The 20921-nt window shown below is 40.6% G+C and overlaps 1 protein-coding gene across 2 annotated transcripts in view; it reads right to left on the bottom strand.

Moving 5' to 3' along the window:
• Positions 1 to 20921, bottom strand: part of dennd4c (DENN/MADD domain containing 4C) — a 53072-nt gene that overhangs the window by 13691 nt on the left and 18460 nt on the right. For both annotated transcript variants that reach the window (XM_050066610.1, XM_050066611.1), the window contains exons 2-11: positions 14818 to 15128; positions 8236 to 8488; positions 8079 to 8148; positions 6397 to 6566; positions 6039 to 6280; positions 5028 to 5094; positions 4863 to 4921; positions 3618 to 3762; positions 953 to 1128; positions 658 to 758 (exon numbers count right to left, since the gene is read on the bottom strand). In XM_050066610.1, coding sequence (XP_049922567.1) covers positions 658 to 758; positions 953 to 1128; positions 3618 to 3762; positions 4863 to 4921; positions 5028 to 5094; positions 6039 to 6280; positions 6397 to 6566; positions 8079 to 8148; positions 8236 to 8488; positions 14818 to 15116 — 1582 coding nt within the window. In that variant the 5' untranslated portion in view covers positions 15117 to 15128. The remainder of the gene's footprint in view (positions 1 to 657; positions 759 to 952; positions 1129 to 3617; positions 3763 to 4862; positions 4922 to 5027; positions 5095 to 6038; positions 6281 to 6396; positions 6567 to 8078; positions 8149 to 8235; positions 8489 to 14817; positions 15129 to 20921) is intronic.

Genomic DNA, 20921 nt, shown 5'->3' with positions numbered 1-20921 from the left:
AAAATAATCATTTCAACCATCAACCAGTCAACCATCTGACTGAAGATTTTTAAATCTTATCTCATAATTACAAAAACTGATGCCTACAAAATGAGCTTTTATCTTTCAGTTAGCTTCACTTATCTTGTTTTATTCTTATATCTTGTATTTCTTTGTATTTTAATATGCTGTTCAAAGTTTTCTATTTTTTTGTTTTTACCTTTTGTTTTTGTAAAGCACTTTGCAAACTACAAATGTGTATTATTATTATTATTATTATTATTGTTACACTTAATTGTAATTATTTGACTAACAATATTACTCCTATATTCAGTTATATTTTTGACTTGTCTGAGTCTTTCACTACATTTAATCAGTTGTGGGTCTCCATATATAACCACAGGGGGTGGACAGAGTAACATGGGCTGACAAGATGATGAAATCTATTGCAACAGCCAAAGTATTTTTTAGGCTGTGATAAAGATTCAGCCCTATGTTAATTTTTACCATCATAGTTTGTGGCATTGTTGTAGCCTTGGAAACAGACACATCCGCAAGCTCATGTTTACAGCAATGTCAGACCAGAAATTTTCTCCATTCCTTGTAAATTAATCTAGTGAGAAATAAATAATTGGAGTAAGGTTTTTGCTGTAAGAGGAGGTGAGGTGCAGTTTGTACCTGTGGCCAGCTGGTGGTGCAAGTTGCTCAGGGAGTTGACGAGACTCTTGCAGGGCTTCTTTGGGAGGTTCTTCCAGTTGCTGTGTCTCTTTTCGTCAGACCTGCGACACATAACAATACCACAAAGGCAGTGAGCTGGAAGTAACAGGAGAGCTGAAATAAAATAATCTGCCACGTGCTCATGGTGTAACAAATGTGCTGCTGCAATATTTGAGATGGTTCAACATTATGCAAGCTGCAAATACAGACTACAAAGCAGGCAGCCACATGGGTTCAGTATCAAAGCGCAGCGTACAGGTAGATAGTGTTTGTGTCCAGATCCACACAGACAACATCAGGCGGGGGGTCGTAAAGGTCGAAGTAGCGGGAGTCCACGCCCACTATGAAAGGCAATGGAGCGTTGAGGACGCCTGCTAGGGAGAGCGGGCACAGGGGGATGTAGGGACACTGCCACTGGAAGGGGAAGATCATCTGAGGAGAGACAAGAGAGAAAGGCACAATTACTACAACCAGCCTGAGGATAATTAAGGGTTTACATTACACCCCCTGGAGGTACAAATAATCAAAGTGTCATTATACTAAAACCTGCCAGTATGTTTTTAAAAGGCTACACTTGAGTAAAAATGTATAAAAGCTGATGTTGGTGAGCCCAGTTTTTTGCCCCTAACTCTTTACTTGTGTATAATGTCAGCATCAAACTCCAGAATTAAATCTGGGCAACTAGGTCACATTTAAGGGCATATAATATGATACGCTTCTTTACTTTATTGTAACTGATTTATTGCAAAACTTCAAATGCACTTGGTGGATTTGTGACGATTGTGACATCCTGTGTATTTCGGAGAAATGGTTGGCAAAGTTCAATTATGTTCATGGAGCTGCAGAATCAACAATCAAGCTCAGTGAAATATAAGTCAAACCACTGGAGGAGAGGCAATATTTTTTGGAACATTAAGTACGATGTAGTGTAATTTGTCACAGTTGAAATAGAGGTATTTTGATGCAGACCACTCTCATGTTTTTTGGAAATGTCAGAAAATAACTGCATTTTGGTAAATGGTATGTAAAGAGCTCGAGCCCATCCTAGGATATGAGGTTCCTAACAGTGGTTTGGTGCTTTATATTTGTATATTTTCTGAGGAAAATGTTACTGCTAGTGACAGAAATTTGATCAAAATATTGCTAGTAGCAAGCAAGAAAGTGATTACTAGGAGCTGGGGTAAAGAAACACCACCAACAAAGGACCAATGGCTAACAATTGTGGAAAAATAATAGAGAAATTGACATATACTGAGACTACAAGAAGCACAGCTAGAAAGAAATTGGGAAAATGGACTGTATACAAGACTCAAAAAGACAACACTGGACTGGAATAATAATCCATAGATGCACTAATCCTTAAGGCTGTAAAAATGTTGATTTACCAAAGCAGTTTTTGTTTTGTAAGCTCTTAATTATATTTCAATTATTTAATTATGCTGTTGTAACCAACATGCCAATATCACAAAAATTGTTTTAATAAGATTTAAGTGGAAAAACAATAAATGTACGGGCATTATTATGACTTGTCTAACTGTCTGCACAGTGAAACAGTTCACTCTTGTTAATGCTGAGTTCACTTCACTGAGGGAATCCTGATTTCTGATGAAATGTCTGAATAAACATGAGAAACCTAGATGACATTATGCATGTAGAATTAATCACACTGCTGTTGAACATCTAAAACACGTTTGTCAAAAAACCTGTTCCTTTTCTCGCTGCTTGTTTTAATGTGTTTGTACTTCACAGCATTCTACCAGAGTTTCTTACCATCATCAAATATAAGTAGGCAAGTGACATTAATAGTCATGATAATGACAGTCCTACACACTTCTACCATATTTATGTGCTTTCTGGAGTGCTTTAAAGGCATCTGATCAAATCAATCATGAAAAGTGCTCATTACATAAATATAACTTTTCTTGATTTAGTATGGAGATTAGAGGAGGTAGAGATGGGACTGATCCTTTTAATGTCAGTAATGGAGTCACCAGAGGATCCACGATACAATATTATTGTAATTTAAAATATGTTGCCATATGCTGAGTACTGCGATAAAATATAATGCAATATATTGCAATTTATTACCTTTTTTCAATTGTAAATAATGTTACATCTGTTTCATCTAACAAGATAAAGCTTTCAGTCCGTTCATCTCACTTCAGCCATTTTATTTTTTGCAGCAGCATAATTTATCTACTGGACTGAAATAGCAATTGATTTTATCATTCTACTAAGCTACAAGAGGTTTAATTTGTATTTGTAATATTAATAATTTATGTATTAAAAAAATCAATACTGTGAGGATACGATATTGCCACACAAAAAAATTGCGATACTATGCTGTATCGATATTTTCCCCCACCTCGAAGAGTTAGACGCATTATCTAAACTCTTATTCAACTTATATATGGATGTGCAGTTAAATGCTTGTGAACCAGGCTGTGTTTCTGATCATCTCATGATCAATGCTTTTGTGTGTGCAGATGATTTGGTTATATTTTCCTCCCTACAGAGCTGCTTCATCCCAACAAGAATGATGAAAGGATAATTATGCATAAAAAGGATTATAAAGTAGTATTTTCTTGAGTACTACTTGTGGAGAGACACTTTGAAAGCTAGCACCACTTTTTTAGATGGTGCATAGAAGAGACACCCAATGGTATTCATTGAATTCTCAGGGCAAAACATCTGTACATACATTCATAATATGGTCAGTACAGTGAAGGTCTGGCTATCCAAAAGGCAGAGAATGGGTGATAACGATGGCTGTAATGTTAAATTCATTTTAACCATTAAGTATTTCATGGAACGGCTGTTTTAATATTTCAATCTTATCTTCTAAACTGAAGATTTCAGCAGATTAAACAGCCAATGTTGCAGTAATAAACACTGTGTCTGAATATGACTTCCATACTCACAGCCACCACAGCCTCGGCCACTCCGGTGAGCACAGCGGGCCGCAGTGAGTGCAGCAGGATCTTGCTCTCCAGCAGGACAAAGTGCAGCAGCGTGGCGCAGTTCTCTGAGCCCAGATTCATCAGCAGAGTGCCGTAGTCTGCCCCGCTGACAGGGAGGGAGAGCAACACAGGAGATGATGAATGAGTTGATGAGCTCAGGCAGACAACGGCAAGCAAAACAGAAAGGAACTCAGGGGATGGAGTGAGTGTGAAAAGGGGTTTATAACTGGGTTTGTAACTAGAGACGGACATGAGTTACGTAAGAGAGAAAACTTCTGGGGCGTCGGTGGCTTAGTGGTAGAGCAGGCGCCCCATGTACAAGGCTGTTGCCGCAGCGGCCCGGGTTCGACTCCAGCCTGTGGCCCTTTGCTGCATGTCACTCCCTCTCTCTCCCCCTTTCACGCTTAACTGTCCTATCGATTAAAGGCAAAATGCCCCAAAAAATATCTTAAAAAAAAAAAAGAGAGAGAGAAAACTTCTCATACTCACTGTTTTAAGATTATATGTGGATGTGAAGTACTTTCTAATGTTGCTAAGAAAATACGGCTATTAAATTTCATTTTGTCAGTGCTGCTAAGAGTCTACTTGTTCCGCTCTTTCTATTTACTAATGCAGTTTACATATGCTGTCAAGCTGTCAGACATTTTCAGAACCTAATACGACCATTTAGAGGGCAAAATTAATTTCCTATTTCATGTAGGGTTTCTGAGATTGTGTCTAAGCTTCGCAAATAACGAACACAAAGGCAGCAGCAACAGCAGCAGTGAGTCACGTTAAGTTCAACACCAATTAGTGATTTGTTAGCTTTAACAAAAGCCTGACAATCTCCATTTTTGTGGGTTTTCAAGGAAACATTAGGCAGCATGCAGACACACAAAGAAATGTTTATATTAACTACAAACTTATCAACAAAATGATGCAGTGTAGTGGTGGAAAAAGTGTCAAAAATAATGATGCCTTATGCTGTTTTTAGCTATTTAAACATGACTGAGTTTGTTTTCCTTTTTCTGGGATAAGACACTGCTCAGCTGTTTTTCTTTCAGACAAAGCAGAGAATACGTCAGGAAAGACAGCTCCACTCAGTTTGAAATGGAATAAAATTCTCAAAGTATAAAGAATGAGCTGAAAGTGCCGCCCTGTGTTTGACAAACTAACACAACATATTATCTATTGTGAAATGATTAAGTGAAGCAAAGCTAGTTGTACCTGAGGGGTAAAGGTGTACACACAGGCTGGGAGAGGATCAAGGTGTCATGTGCCGAGAGCTGAAAGGAAACATTTTATAAAGTTCATTTAAAGTTATACACATATTAAAGCATACTGAGATTGACAACTACTAGTGTAAAGAGATTATTTAAAAAAATATGTCACCTGGACCAATATTCTTGGCCTCTGAGGGGAAGGAAATGACACATTGTGCATGAAGTGCGAGATGTGCCTGTTGGGAGAAAAATCCAAAATGCAGTCATTGTCTTCATCGTCTTCATGTAATTTTGATACATATGCAGCAACTACATTCACCTAACAAAACGTAAGCTTTGAGATGTGAACGGTGTGCCGCGTCAAAGGAATACTTTATCCAAACGTCACAATTTATATATCGATTTCTCACCCAGGCACTCAGGCAAACGAAGAATCCAAAAACAGAGAAATTTCTACATCAATTTAAGTCATAGGGGTCCACATCTAACAACAGTAAAACTATGTCAAAACATCCATTTACAAACTCTCACACAACTCATGCAGTATTATCCAAGTGTCATTTATCCAGTCAAATGCTCAATACTTCCAAAACACACGTGTTTTTTTTCTTAAACCTTACTATTTAAAACTGAACTGAAAATGACAATTACTCCTGCTCCCTTTAGAGCCAGACTCCACTGACAAAAACAGTAATTCTATCTCGCTGGACACTGGAGCTGCTGGTCTGCCGCTGCCTCGATCAGCTAGTTTGTGTTACTGTGTGACTTCGGTGTTTTAAAGGGTTAGTTCAGATTCAACAAAGTCAAACAGTAACACAGACAAACTCACTGATAGAGGTAGTGGTAGACCAGCAGCTCCAGTGTTCAGCGAGGTAAAATTACAGGTTTTGTCAGTGGAGTCTGGCTTTGAAGAAAGTATCAGGTTTACTTTCAGTGCAGTTCCCCGTCGGAGGGGCTGTTTGTTTGGGTACTGAGCATATGACTGGATAAATAGGACTTGGATTATACTGCACGAGTTGTTATTGGATTCTTCGTTCACCAGAAGCATGTGAGAAAAACAAACATTATTTCACAAATTCAACATAACACGAGGTGAGATATGCAAACTGTGATTTGGGGGGTGAAGTATCTATTTAATTCCCGCTCAACAAATCATTAAACAGTGCAGGCAGATTCTTACTTTTCAATAGGCAGTGGGTGTGGGCCTGAGACGGAGAGCTTGTAGAGGAACATCAGGAACTTGCGGAAGGACTCAAAGAAGGGCCAGCGGGACAGCAGGCAGATGCACTTATTGGTGTTTACAGGCCGGTTGGGGATCATCTTCTTCTCCACGGTGGTGAGCAAGCCCAGCTGGATCTTCTGCTTCTCGCTCAACTGATCCACTGGATGTGGCTCGTAGAACTGGATGGCTGATCCATACACCTGGAACCAGAGATGGATAAAGTCCTTTGGTTACATTTTCAAACTTTTTGCCTTAATAGCCAGTTTTACCTCTTTTCAAAGAGTACATTAAATCAGGTATCAATCTTCTGTCTCACCTTTTCACCAGAGGAGATGGTTAAGACGAATGTGGAGAAGACAGGCAGAGGATCTCGTGTGTTCGGTGCCCAACATTCGATCTTGGCACCCATGGGCAAACAGAACAGAGGGACAGATTCTGACAGAGGAAAAGACTCGTAGTCCTCTTCTGGGTAACGAAAGATGAGACCTGGAGAACAAAGGTAAAGACACATGATAATTATATACTCAAGTGCTACTATGATGCGGTCAAGGTGTTGTGGGCCTATCATCGAAACACCCGTGAAGGAGGGTACCCACCTGATGACCCCAATGAAGCATTTACCCTCCCTAAAACCCCCAACAGCCCTCCCCAAGCATGGTCCTAACTCTAACCCATAATCGCAAGTATGTGCAACAACAACTGACTAGTTAAAACTCCACCTCAATTAAAGTTAGGTAGGGAGTAGGGAGATGTAGCGTGTACGGATGTCTCTCCTTGGCTCTGCCTTTCCTTTGCTCCGTCTTACTTTTCTATCCATCAAACCCTTTGGCTCACACTCGGACCCCCAGACAGCACTATCACTCCCACCTGTAGTCTCAAGTATGTGCATCAGGGATTGCAACTTCTAGTCCTAAACCGAACTGAACCCTATTGAACAAAATACATCCAAAAGTTTATATAGTGACTCAAACTTCCAGACAGGCTACAATTCTGTCTTTATTTCTCTGCAAGAATTCAACAAAAGAGGCTCATTTGAAGAGTTTCACTGGCAGGAAATAACTGTTCTGCTCCTCAGCGTTGTTTGTTGAGATGTTGTTCTGACGAGACACACACATTCTTAACTGAACATGCGCAATGCGACACAAAAATAATGGGCGTGGCAGGAAGTGCCGCCATCAGAGATGAATAAACAGCTGCCTCACAGGAAAAAGGCCAGCCAAAAAGATAAAGCCAGCGTGTGCGTCTGCATGGGTGTGTTTGTACACACACTCACATAAACACTGATTAAACGCGTGCTGGTGAATTGTTCCAAAGGCCAAGCTGTTTAAGGAGCGTTCAGTCAGTGAAAATGTCACAGAAGTGTTGAGAAATGCCGGCTGTAATAAGCACTGGCTATCTACGGGGAGATCAGATACACACTGAAGGCGCCGCTCGCTTGAACTTTGTAACAAAAACATAACAGAGGCTGATTGCGACAGCATACAAATCTGCACCATTTTAAATTACACCAGGGTCTACACTCAAATTTAAAGCTGTGTAAGACATTTTTGAGCTAATGTTTAACCAAATTTAAGACCGATTTTTGACTGTAATATATATGTGTATGCAATCCCATGCAGAGGCAGGTATTATGTAGAAATATGTTTATTAGAATGAGTTAGATTAATCTACATTTCGCCAACAGGTAAGTGCAAGTCTAAGGTAGAAAGACAGTTTTAGGTTCAGTGGTAGATTTAAAGATTTGTAACATCTGAAATATGGACTTTCATGCAGAAGAGCTTGACTCATTTTCACAAAAAATTAAATTAGATAAAATGTTTGAGTCAATTAAGACCTCAGAAATTCAAATTTTATACAGTTTTTATGACTTTTAAGGCCTAATATTTATAAAATTTAAGACATCAAGGTAAATCAAGGTAAATCAAGGTAACTGCAGACCTCATTGCTGTCAATTTCTAACATGGTGAGCCCTCAGAAAAATAACTAACTTTTACTCACCAGCCTTGTAACTGATGGAGTTAGACGCAGATACTGACTTCTTGTAACACAAGAACACATTGGATCCCCACTGAAAGATTAAAAACATACATTACACATCTGAATTTCAACTGATGATGCATGAGTACTAGTTCAGGAATCTAAAAATCAGACTTACCATGCCACAGTTGAGGTTCTTATCCACCTTGCAGAAGGTATGTGGTGGCGTCTCGCCTTTGCTGGTGATAATGACGCAGATGTCTGTCACTGCCAGGGAGTTCTGAGGCTGGACGGGCGGCGCTCTGCGCAAGGTGATGAAGATGCGCTGCGAGTTGGCAGAGCTGTTGTTAACGTTGGCGCAGCGGCCGTACGGTGTGGCCTGGATGACCTCGCAGCCGTGGATCAGACGCTCCTTGCCCTCGTAAAGCACCCTGATAGACACAATAGACAGTGGGTAAAAATGTTAGCTCAACACTTGGAAAATGATGAGGCGCATATTGTGCCTCCATCACAAATGAAGATGAGATTATGCACAAAAGTCTGCAGCAGAGAAAAATAAAGATGTAATCCTTCAGTAAATGCTGGTAATACAATGACTCATACATACTACAAAGCTCTCACAGACAATTAGGTGGCTCTGAAAGAGTGCTATCCTGGATTCAGCTCTGCTGTCAGGCATGGCTTTCATTTCTTAAACAAGCCCAGCTGCCAAAAGACACATAACTCACATTCTAATGATGCAACAGTTTAGTTAACACTGCAAAACAAAAGGGCATTCAAGTTTGAAGCTAACAGCAAATTAGGAGTTTGAAACAGACAGCAAGAAAGATAGAAGACTGTAAAATAATCCAGGAATCATCTGGGAATTTCTGTGAGGTGCTCAAGAAAAACAACAACCAACACAACAAATAGTGGATGTTTCCTGCTGGTGTGGTTTCCCCAAATGACAAAGGTGTCAACCACAACATGAATAATGAGGTAAACAGTCTGAAGCAAAGGCTTTCAGAGGATCCTCTGAAAGCAGAATTACCAGGGTGGATCTTGCAGGGAATACATCACATCGATAAAGGAAAAGATGCTTTCCTACTGCCATCTGTCTAGTTTATTTTTCCATCAGCCCTGAACCAAGTCATGCTTTATGACAGTATACAGACAACAGAATACTTGGGACAAATTCAACACAATAGAGACACTGATAAAACCCCAGTTTTACTTTTAAATGCGTTGAAGTTGTTGATGTTTTTCATAGAGTGTAAGAGGGAAAATGAGGACATATCCAATTCTATCCATGCTATCGCCATATCGTATCTACACTATCGTCACTATCTAACTTTGTCTGTGTGTGGATTGTTGCTGTGCAGGAAGTATACAGCACATTTGTCAATATCTTTTAGCTGAGAACGGCTGGAAACAACAGTGATGAGGATGGTGAGAGTCAACCAAAACAGTAAAGTTGCACAAAAACTATAACCTAACAGCCTGTTTAAACCTGGTATGAACATACATCTTCAAGTGGACAGCGCTAAAGACAACTCTAGACGACCACCTAGATGCACTGTGATCCGATCACTTGAACCACTTGCTGAGGTAAACTAGGACGCATTTGACCACATATGTTTTGTAGTGTAAACTAAATAATCCTGATGCAAGGACTCTAATAATTGGTGAAGGATGTGGTGGTTGTTTTGGTGACAGTGTAGTAAAAGCTCCTTAACTTACACATTTTATGTCAAGTTGGACGCCTTGCTTTGGCCTATGGAAGGAGACATGATGAATTCTGCTGACAGCTATATCTATAGCTGAGCTGACACAACTGCTAACGTGACTAGCAAGCATGCTACAGAGCAGCTAGCAGAGGAGTGGATGTAATAACTGTGCGTTGGGCAGTAATGAAATCTGAACTCAAGCGGTCAGCTGGAGACGCATGGTAGGTACCGGTGTGAACAGGGATGTGTCTCGGCTGCCACTTGTGTTCGGATCACTGAAACGCATGTTAACACCAGGTCTAAACAGGCTCTATAAGACGCTAAAGTGCTCTGTAGAGCTAATGGGATAAATCTAGTGGTTTTATCACAAGGACGTACCAATCGATACCAGTACAGGTACCTGTAATTCTTTTGTCGGTTCTCAACTTTCTCTCTGTGATAACTAGGGATGCGAGTGATAAGTCGTCTAAAAGATTAAACTTCCGCCCCCTTGCTAGTCGGCACCAGAAAATATTAGTCGGTCAAACCTATTTGTGTTTTATTCACGTACAAGGCCGCTTAACTGTCATGCGGCCGCCCGCCACTAGTGGGTGCTACAGAGCAGTCAGACAGCAGACCCTTCCCCGCGGTAATGCTCGCGTAGACTGGAGTTTTTAAACAGCACAGTGGGACATTGGAGAGACGTCCTCTCGCTAAACCAGCACGGTTTGGCAGTACTTTGATCTAGAAAATGAAAACAAGATAGCATGTAGGCCGTTCATACTGCACGGCGCAAAATGCCTCTCATTTCAGCTGAAGTTTAATTATAATTTAGATGTTGTTTTATTAACTTTAAAGTGAACACTATCATTTTTGTCGAATAATCTGCAAGATTCAAATCAGAGCCCCATGTTTCAGAGGCAATTTATTTATTTTAGATGTTATTTTAGTGGTTAACTTTTGACTGAGTTGCTGTCACGTTCACGTTTATACTGCACGGCACAAAGTGTCTCATACTTCAGCAGCATTTAAAATCCGACATGGATGTTGAAGATCGTGATTAAAGGATTCAAAGGGCATTTAATGCACACAATATTTTTTGGGGACAATGTTTCAAATACTTAACGATAAATTGTGCTAAATTTTGAGTGTTTTCCCTTTTTTAGACTAGTCGACTAGCAATTAAAATTTTCAATTAGTCAACGGGGAAATTAGTCGCCAGGAACATCCCTAGTAGTAACAAAAACTTTCTGAACAAGCTGTAGGGGGTGATGTAGTTGACTAAAACGCAATTCTGTTCCTCTACTCTCTTCTAATCACTCATAAAGCTATTGATTAATGCAGCTTTAAGTCTTTGAAGTTCACAGAAAACATTAGGCTCACAGAAAAGACAAACTCAAGCTCTCCCTTCCACAGACTTTCCATTTGCTTTCACTGGAAATATCTGGAAGGAAACTTCTTAAATTTCTCAAAAACAGTTTTATCCATTTTAATTTACAACACTGGTGTAAAAATCTGGCAAAAAAAATGTGCACTGCAATGCTGCAGTATAAACACATCAGTCCACATTCAAACTGATTTAGGAAAGATTTAGAGACGATGAGTAAGAGGCTGAAAGTGTGGCTCTTTGGTGAGGATAATCTCTGGTTCTTCTGTTCTACAGAGAGGATCAGTGTGTGGTCAGCACCACTGACTTTCTTCTTAAAGCTCTGGTTTCTCTTTAAGGCCTCAGTGAGAAGCCCGCCTTCAATGGGTGATGTGATTCAGACATATTTACCAGCTGACTCATTCCAATCCCAGACAGTAAGGGAAACTTTCATATCGCGATGCTCATATCCAACGGGCACTCTGAATGTAATAAAACAATATGGATTACTGCCAAAATGTTTTGTGCATCCCCAGTCTCAGTTTTCTTATCACTCCCACCAAGGAGTATCACACAGCTAAAAGTTGCAGTCAGGAAAGCAATCAGTGTCCTACTGTGTTGGATTTTTTTTTTCTTTCTTTTTCTTGCATGACTGCAGGGCTTCCATGGCAGCATGCTCCGTGTCCTCCCTTTCCATCTGGACAATGCCATGTGGGAGGCCAAACGCAGTGATTGCTGCCCTCTTTTAACTAAGACAGACCCCAAAACACATTTTTTAATCTTCTGCAGGCTACGGGGGCAGCCATCGCAGATATAACAGTCCTGCAACACTCCATTTATTCTGTAAAGAATGCAGGACAAACCTAAAGAGGCCAGGAGGACAGCTGCCAGCGAATTCTCATTTAGGCAACAAAAACAGAGTCCTAATGGGCACAGTGAGTCGTGACGCCGTGGAGCCCCGGGCTGGAAATGCTGGCTTCACTGACAGCAGAGGTGGCAGAAGGAAGAATCAATGATTTACAGGTTGCTAGTTTTTCATTTATTCTTTCAGTGGATAGCAGGTGGGACAGAAATCAGCTGATGGGAAGGTGTTGTGACACGGCCAAAAATATATACTGACCCTCTGTGTTGCAGCTCAACTGAAACAGAAGCATCAGGAAGTGAGCCAATGCCATAATGCATTTACTTATGGTATTCTTATTAAACCACACAAGCAACCAATCATTAATTTTACACTGGGAGTCTCTTCATATCATCTCTGTTTGCAGCAGCACAGAAAAGAAGCTTGTGAAATCTGTTATTCAGTCTCATTAAGCTGCATGACTGATTTGGTGCTTCAAGCAAAGAAAAAAAACAAACCATAAAGCAGCTCGACAGTGACTGTGAATCCTTGAATGTAACCCCATATGTCCGTTAGCATGCTAAGCAGGGTTGCGCAAGCACTTAAAGGAAACCTGACTTGACATACGATCTTCTGTTTATGCTCAGTGCAGTGACGGCTGCAGGGTTTCATAAGGGTTTTATGTGGTTCTGTAGATTACAGCTACATTTATCTGAAGGGAATCACATTAATAATGTGGAATGAGCCAAATTCACGAGACAACAGGTGGACACCAGTTGTGATCTTTATACAGCAACGCCAGCTTTAATTGGAAGTCTGACTTTGCAGGAGAATCTTTCAGAGAGCAGCGCCGAGTCTCTTGTAACTGGAAACTCCAGTTTGTTAGTGGGACACACAAAAAGGCTTTAGACAAAGACTAAGGTGTGTGGAGAGCTGAAATGCCTCAGGCAGTTGCGTCATTGTCCTTTATAAAGCATAGTTAACCGACACAAAGCACCGGTGATGAAATGTAGGTAACGTTTTTGGCTCCTCTGTGAATAAGTAAGAGCAGTTGTGGCTTTAGGCTTACTGGATTTGATGAGGTGAATCATAACGGAGTTCCCTCTTAGAAGATAATAGAGGGGAGCGGGAAAATTGCATCAATGGACAGGAGTGAAGAGGTGTGGCTGAGAGGAAGCGAGTGATTGAAGTAGTCAGCAAGCCACTTCCCTCCACCTCTGACAACATGTGTCGTCATGCCATCAAAGTTAAATTCAACCTGACAAATACAAAATACAAGACACACTTTTCACTAGAGCCCTCCTCGCACAGCTAGTATTACCAGGTGACCTTCTGACTTAGAAATTACCTCCTCACATCTGGGTTGGTGTGGTGCATTTGCACAGGATAAATGAAGTCTGTATTGAACTTGAATTCATTCCTCAGATATGATGCACGCAGTCAGGTGTAACTCCACTGTACACAACCAAGAAACACAGCAGCATTAGCGATGATGTACAGTGTTTACCTTTCTTTTTCTCTTAATGTGGGTTAAACAAACAGAACCAACTCTGCCACACATTCAAGCTTTCTCTTTCTGCAAACAGGTCTCCATCCTGTGTAGCAAGATGAGCCTCCTGCACCCATATACTGTCAAATCTTTATTTATAATCACCAATGCTGCCTCCATAAGACTTTACAAGGAAGAGGCAGAAACCAGGAGAAGTCTAAAATAGGACCCCAAATCACTGAGATGCCGATTTGGAGGGGACTAATATTATCATATGACCTCAGTGTTTGGTGAAATATGGCGGGTGACTTATGGTGGAATTTTTACTTGACAAATTACAGACATGACAGATTCGCACGGGATTAAGATCACAGACAACCTCCACAATTATAACAAATCACATGAGGTCCCCAGGTTATACTAGTCCCGTGTGAACAGGGCGTATGATACATGTAGTACGATAAGCCTTACAAATGGTAGGAGGAGTGGTGCACTGCAGGCAAGGCCTTTATAACAGCAGCTTCTCCATAGGAAAAGCACATGTATTGCTAATAACATTAACCATGGCTCTGTTCTATTCAAGTGTCCCCGTATGCTGTGACAGTGAGCCAGCACGCACAATACCAGGATCCTGAAACTGAAGCAGCTAAACTGAATTCAGCGATCATTAAATCTATTATTCACACCTGTGATTTTCCTCCAGTGACATGTCAAAATTCCTCCAATGGCAAAGGCCTCTTGAAAGACACCAATGATGCAAGTTTTAAAAATATTTTTGCGTGACACGTTGGCTAGTGATTAGCCCTGCTGCAGGACACTTTGCAGATCTTTAATCATACCAGTCAGTATATTTACATGCACAGTTAAGTCAAGCTATGATTACAGCTGGACTAGGCAACTTAATTGGACTTCTGTCTTTGAGGTGAGTCGATTATTGATGAAGTATGTCCGACTCTACTACGATAAGTGGCGATATGCCCCCTTTCAGCTTTCTCTTGATCTATTACGTCACAGACCGAACAACCGACAAGCAACTTAGCTTGCGGTTAGCAAGCAGCAAACTGGTACCATGGTGGACAACATATCTTTTTCTTCTCTTCCTCTGTTACGCATTTAATGCTATTCGACTTCAGGGTCAAAGCCTGGGGCGGAAACTGTGGAGCATGTGCAGAGCACCCAGGCTAGTTTGGGTCTGACTGACTGTATACATTCAGGAGTGATTCGACTACCAATCACATTATTTTGGTGTGTTAGTTCAGTGGAACCTACAGTACCTTCAGCAACTCAGAAGTGAAGCCACTTATAATGAGTCTCTTGCTGTTACAGGCATGCGAGCGCTCCAGATTACAAACCGTGACATAAACAAACTGCTGACTCACCCGATGTCAATGAGCGGAGACTTCCCTCGACCCCTCTTGTAGCACAGAAACAGCTCAGGGCTCTTGAGGCTGCCATGATTAAGGTTGGCTGGCTGGCCGCTGTATGTGGTGTCGATACAAGTGAAGCCCTCTGGCACTGTTTCTCCTGCTGACCTGTTAATGACGGCCAGGTCGGTGATGGGCGCTTTGGGCCCGCTGGACTTGGTCTCTGACAGGTCCTGCTCCAGGGGCGTGGACTTGTCTGTCAGCCCAGCCACCACAAAGTAGTCGGTCACACGGTGACCCTTGTCCTCGATCATGGCTGGGCGTACCTGGAAGGGGGAAAATAGACATATGAGATTAATTTAGAAGGACATTTATATAGCTCAGAGTACATTTGTTTGCCTAATAGACAATAACCCCCCCCACGCACCACATTCGTAGAAATATTCTGTTCTCAGCTGTGGTTAAACCTCCTGCAAAGCACAGTCTGTTGCTCAACACTTGCTACACATACTGTATTCAGGCTCCAGCTAAGGAGAGCACTGCATGTTGGTGAAAGCTCTTACATGTCACTGTGGGACAGTGGGACGGATTAAACATGCAAGCACACACAGAATGTTAAGTAATACTGTGGCAAAGGCAATAAAAGGATCCTTTAAGGCTGCTGCGCCACAACCAAGCAAACAAACTGGGGAAACACAAGGAAGGGACTGGATCTGTTGACATTCACAAACACTCTTGTCATTGTATATCACCGCACTGCTCCAGTTATGTTGAGAGAGTTAACGCTCCAGCAGCTACACAGAGCCAAGGGAGAGCAGCCGGGCCCGGAGGAATGCTCAGAAATGCCACCGAGAGCGTAAATCAAGGAGACACTAAAGTCTGCAAAACACTTGAAATATTGTTCAAAATTAAGTGTGAGTGGCAAAAAAATACCAGTTGGAGCTGCAAAAATGTGCAAGTGCAAATATAACAGAATCAGGAATACTTTATTGATCACAGAGAGGACACTGTGATACGTTACAGTCGCTCTGCTGTAAAGCGCAGAGAATTATATAAGTAGAAATAAGAAGTATAGAGTATGATGTATGTAAAAATATAAAAATAGTATCTAAAATATTAAAAATATAAACTTGTATAATGTGCTGAGTATGTTAAGTGTGTAAAAAATAAAAAAATATGTCCCTTATATGTCCCAATACAAAGTATAAAACTAGTATGTAAAGTTTAGAAATGTAACAATATGTGTGTCATGTAGGGAAGTTATTTTTAAATTACAGCTTGCGCTTCTGTTTTCTAATTATTGTTTGAGTCATGACACCAGATTAAGCAGTCACTGACTCAGATATTGGTTAAAATGCAAAGCAGCCATGTTGTATTTTCAGACACATCTCTTCTTCATAAAATAACAAATGCAGTAAGGATACAAAGCACAGTCTTAACAGTTAACTAAAGCTAAAACTGAGTGTGAAAATAAACGTATTTAACTGAAATAAAAATAAAAACTAGACTGAAATATACAGGAAATCTCTTTAGTTTTAGTCTTTGTCAGTTTGGTTAAATCTGTCAACACAAGCATGAGGAGGCATTGGTGGACATGTTTATTAGGACTAAGTACTCATTCACAGATTTGGTTGTTGCTTCATGCTCCCTTAATCGGAACTGAATTAGGAAGAATGTCACTCTCTTACAGTGCACGTTACACATGGAATAATCTGCAAAAGACCTTAAACTTAGACACTGATCTTGTTTTAATTGAATGTTAATGCTTTTAACTATACACCTACACCTTAGCATGTTTATCACCCTGCATTTCTAATTTAGCAATCGTTTACGGCTATTGTTGTTTGGTATGATTTAATTTCTGTTTCAACTGCACCTTTGTGTGCTTACTGATTGTTTTCAATGTTTTTGTTCATGCTCGGCATCATTGAAAATGAGGGTCTCCTTCAATTCCCGAGTCTTAAATTAAAGTTTAAATGAATGAATGCATGAAAGATGTCTGCATGACTGTGAACCAACTGCCTTCACAAACAAAGTGTTGTGTTTGTATCGTAATACAAAGGTGTAAATCAAAAGTTTCATCACGATACGATATATTGATTCTTTGGACAACCTCAAGACATCTGCTGATACCATTAAGTCTGCTACGTTTTATTTTGATTCACTTTAATTCAAGGGCCCGCAATCAATATGGGACGATATCAGTAAATATCCTCATTATCTTTCTCTTGGCTGCTTATCATTGTCTGCCTGGCACAAGGCCACTAGCACTGTTTGAATGTTTATGAAGGATGTGTGCTTGGACAAAAACGTGACACAGACGTGCCATGAGTTAAAATAAAGGCATATCTTAAAGATGATTATATATATTGATGTTTTTACTTTGCATTATACCCCTATGTGATACCTTTTCTTCTTAAATCTTGCCCCTGACAATTATCTGCCATATTATGCCCAGTATGAGCAGCAGGCGAGGCAGTGGGCTATCAAGCATGTTTTTTCTACCCAAAACGCACTGCGTCACTTCCTCTCTTTGGTTCACTTCCTCTCTTTGGTTTGCTGGATAGTCCATTTGCATTCCAACTGTAAGCAAACCGCACCAGGGTTCACTAACAAGTGAACCGAGACCCAATAACAGTATATTTAAAAAATGCTGCTCATCCATTATACTCTTTATATCATGGTGCAAAGAAATCATCTTCCTGTGCCAATGAAAAGCACCTGACTTATCAAGCCTGGCCAAAACCAACAGAGAGCAGCTGGTTGTCTAATGAGAAAGAGAAACTTAAAGCAAACACGTCCACGTCGTCTTCAAAGGGCTGTTAGGGACATGCACAGGAAGTTCAATTTTTCCAGTGGTGAGTCAGCTGTGGCAGGAAGGGAAAAGAAGCCTCTTTGTATGGCAACAGCAAACACAGACAACCCTGGACTTCTTGACGCAGATTATTACTGTCCATAATAGCTTTTTTAAAATTTCTATTGTGGACTTGAGTTGCCACCAGATAATATGATATGGTTTATCGATATAATGGTGAAGCCACAGTGCAGGTATTTTGAAAGGCAACCAAGAGGAACTGCAAGAACAGGACGATAGAATCTAAGGACTACATGTGTGAAGCTGTTTCTAGCAGTGTAGGCTGGAGACCCGAGTGCATGCTAACGTCTACTGGCTGTACTAAAGTGCAGGACATCCGTTGGCCTGTGCTGTGGAAGGAATGGCAGGAGGCAGACTGACCTGCCTGGGAGCAAATTATTCAGCCACAGCAAGACAGCAAACAGCTCACACACATTACACACATTTTCCACACAAAACAAAAATCTTTTCTCGACTTTGAGCCTGCCATTTAGATTTCCATCGACAGCACAACACGCACAACAATGCCGTGATGTGTGTGAAAACCTGTTTAATTAATGTTTCATTCTTTTGACCAGTATTTAAACCCTTATCTGATTGAATGACGAATGCGGCGCTGCTTTTGAGTTAGAAACTTGGCGTTTTGCCCATGTGAACATGCCAAAATTCATTTGTTTCAAGTGCCTCACAGACCAGGTAGCTTTGAAGACTTGTAGCTGGATATCTGCCCAGAATACGGGCCCTTGTTTCCCCCTTTCCTTTTTAAAACAATGTCGGGAAATCAAAGAGCAAAGAGCATAACTGTATGAACACCCCGAGCAGCAGAAACAATACAGTTTTATATCATATCCAAGCAGAGACTGAATGACTTTCCATAAACAAAAACAGCAATAAAAGTGCATCAATGGAGATGGGATGGATCCAGGCTCACTTCCACAAATCTTTCAAGACAGTCAGCTGTTGAAGTAACGCTGAATGGTAAAAGCTCAGATGCACTGGGCGTCACAGGTAAAACAAGGAAGAGATTTATCACACCGGATCAGCATTGTGTTTTGCTAGCCATTAAATTCACTTCATGTCAGTATTGTGCTTCCAAAGTGGAACATTTACTCAGTCTGAGGAATGTCACTGAAGCGTTTTTGTTCTTGTAGCTAAAATTCATAAAAACCCAAATGATTCCAGATGTGCTTTTCTCCTCAACACAATAAAAAATGTTTGTCCCAATCTTTTAAAAGGCAGGCTAGATCCAGCTTTTAGTTTATGATGATGCACAACAGCAATCCAGAGACACAAAACCGTTACATGATTTATTGCTAGAGATTTACTGCACTGTATCCATGGTTACATCTCATCTGTCAAAGCCCTGTTTAAAAGCAAAATGCTGTTTTCAGACTATATTTGCTTTATAATGAACCACAATGTTTTATGTGTTCTCACTAAAGGCTGGCCAGTAAATGTATTCTGATGGTCTTCATGTGTGGGTGAACTAATGTCCAAGTGTAGCTAAAACAAAACTGAACGCACCTGTTTCATCACTATAGTATGAATAAGGCAAACCCTTAATGAAATCAATAAATGATTCATTGCATTCATGTGTCTGGGTCTTTATGAGATTTGAAAGATGGTTGTAAAGTGCAGATGTCTGTGCATGGAATATATTCCAACACTTACAACATTACTGCAAATAGAGAAGCCCACAAACCACATAGAAAGTATGACATCTAACCAACAGAGAGTTTCAGCTTCTAGTGCGGATCAGGGAGTGCATTACACCTCTTTCTGACACCTCCACTAATAATATTTTCTCAAGCAATACTGTGGATTTCATTCTCTGATTCAAATATTTAAGTCATACATAAGCTAGTCTCGCTCACCAGACCTTTCTCAAGAAAAGGAAGGTCTTGCTGGGCCGACTCTCACTTTAAGATTGGAGAAAAAAACGCCCCCGGCTGCTTATATTTCTTTCAACCAATCACAATCATTCTGGGCGGTGCCACAGCAACGGTGCGCTTGCAAAAAATATTGCCAGGGGGAAACAGGTTTTGGTGTAACGCGCCCACAAAAATATTGCCTACAGGACACGAACCATGGCAGAAAAATGGCTACATCCCCGCAAGATCAAACACCGCAAAAGTTAGTAAAGGCCGTGTTGAAAACGGTTGAAAACTGCTACACAACCGGAGGTGGTAGGGCGGGACTTCAGCGGGTGGCTCGTTCCGCCCAATGAGAGGCTGATCTATGCAGCGAACTTCTGCCCACTCAGACTATACATAAGCTGACCTAATAGCATTTAAGCTAAAAATTGTACAGTATATACATTAGCTTTTTTTGGCCTTGTTGGGGCAAAACAACTCAAACATTAACATCTTATCACCTTTCAAGTTGATAAGGCAAATTGGTTAGTGAATAGTATCCTGTTTACACATCCAGTAGACATGTTGCCATGTAAGCATCCACTCTGAGTTGTGTCTTTTCCCATCTGACAAAAGGAAGACCAATATTCACTCTCCTCTTAACTCCGTTTTTGGTCTCCACCAACTTCTGATGGAGATATTTGGCTCTTAAGCTGCTTAATGCTATTCACTATGTTCACTTACCAGCTAGTCTCTAGCTTTACATATAGTTCTTAAAATTACTTTTACTGTCTGTACAGCTATACTCAGGTGCTCCGTATTAAGTGGCTCTTCAGGTTAAAAGGCTAATTCTAATGGTGTGTTGACACTGAATGTGAAACCAGCAATTTTTAATGGCCATTTATATAAAAAGTCAATGCAACGATTCAAACCGATGTAATATTTGCACCAGGTAAAGCAAATGACGCGAAATTACAACATTTGAGAATTTCGTATAAAGATTTTTATACTTGAGCAAGAAATTTGCATGACTCTGCATCGCAATGGCTCATCAGCGGTAAGATCTGGTTGAGATTCTCCTGACCTTTCCGAGAAGAAGAAATGAAGCACAACCTTATTGTTGCTATCTGTGGGTAGCTGAAGCTCTATGACTCAACACCAGTACAGAGACAGAACAAAAAAGGAGAGGGCTTGGAGAAAATGAAGGGAAGCCATAGGTTTAGAAGGTAAATTCTGAAAATACGTACAGTATCTCACATAAGTGAGTACACCCCTCCCATTTTTGCAAATATTTCATTATATCTTTTCATGGGACAGCACTATAGAAATGACACTTTGATATAACTTAAAGTAGTCAGTGTACAGCTTGTATAGTAGTATAGATTTACCTTCCTCTGAAAATTACTCAAAAC

The sequence above is a fragment of the Epinephelus moara genome, chromosome 17 (assembly GCF_006386435.1).
Source record: "Epinephelus moara isolate mb chromosome 17, YSFRI_EMoa_1.0, whole genome shotgun sequence".
In the NCBI taxonomy this organism is placed as follows: domain Eukaryota; kingdom Metazoa; phylum Chordata; class Actinopteri; order Perciformes; family Serranidae; genus Epinephelus; species Epinephelus moara.
The sequence above is the reverse complement of the archived record's forward strand: the minus strand, read 5'-3'. Positions and strand labels throughout refer to the sequence as shown.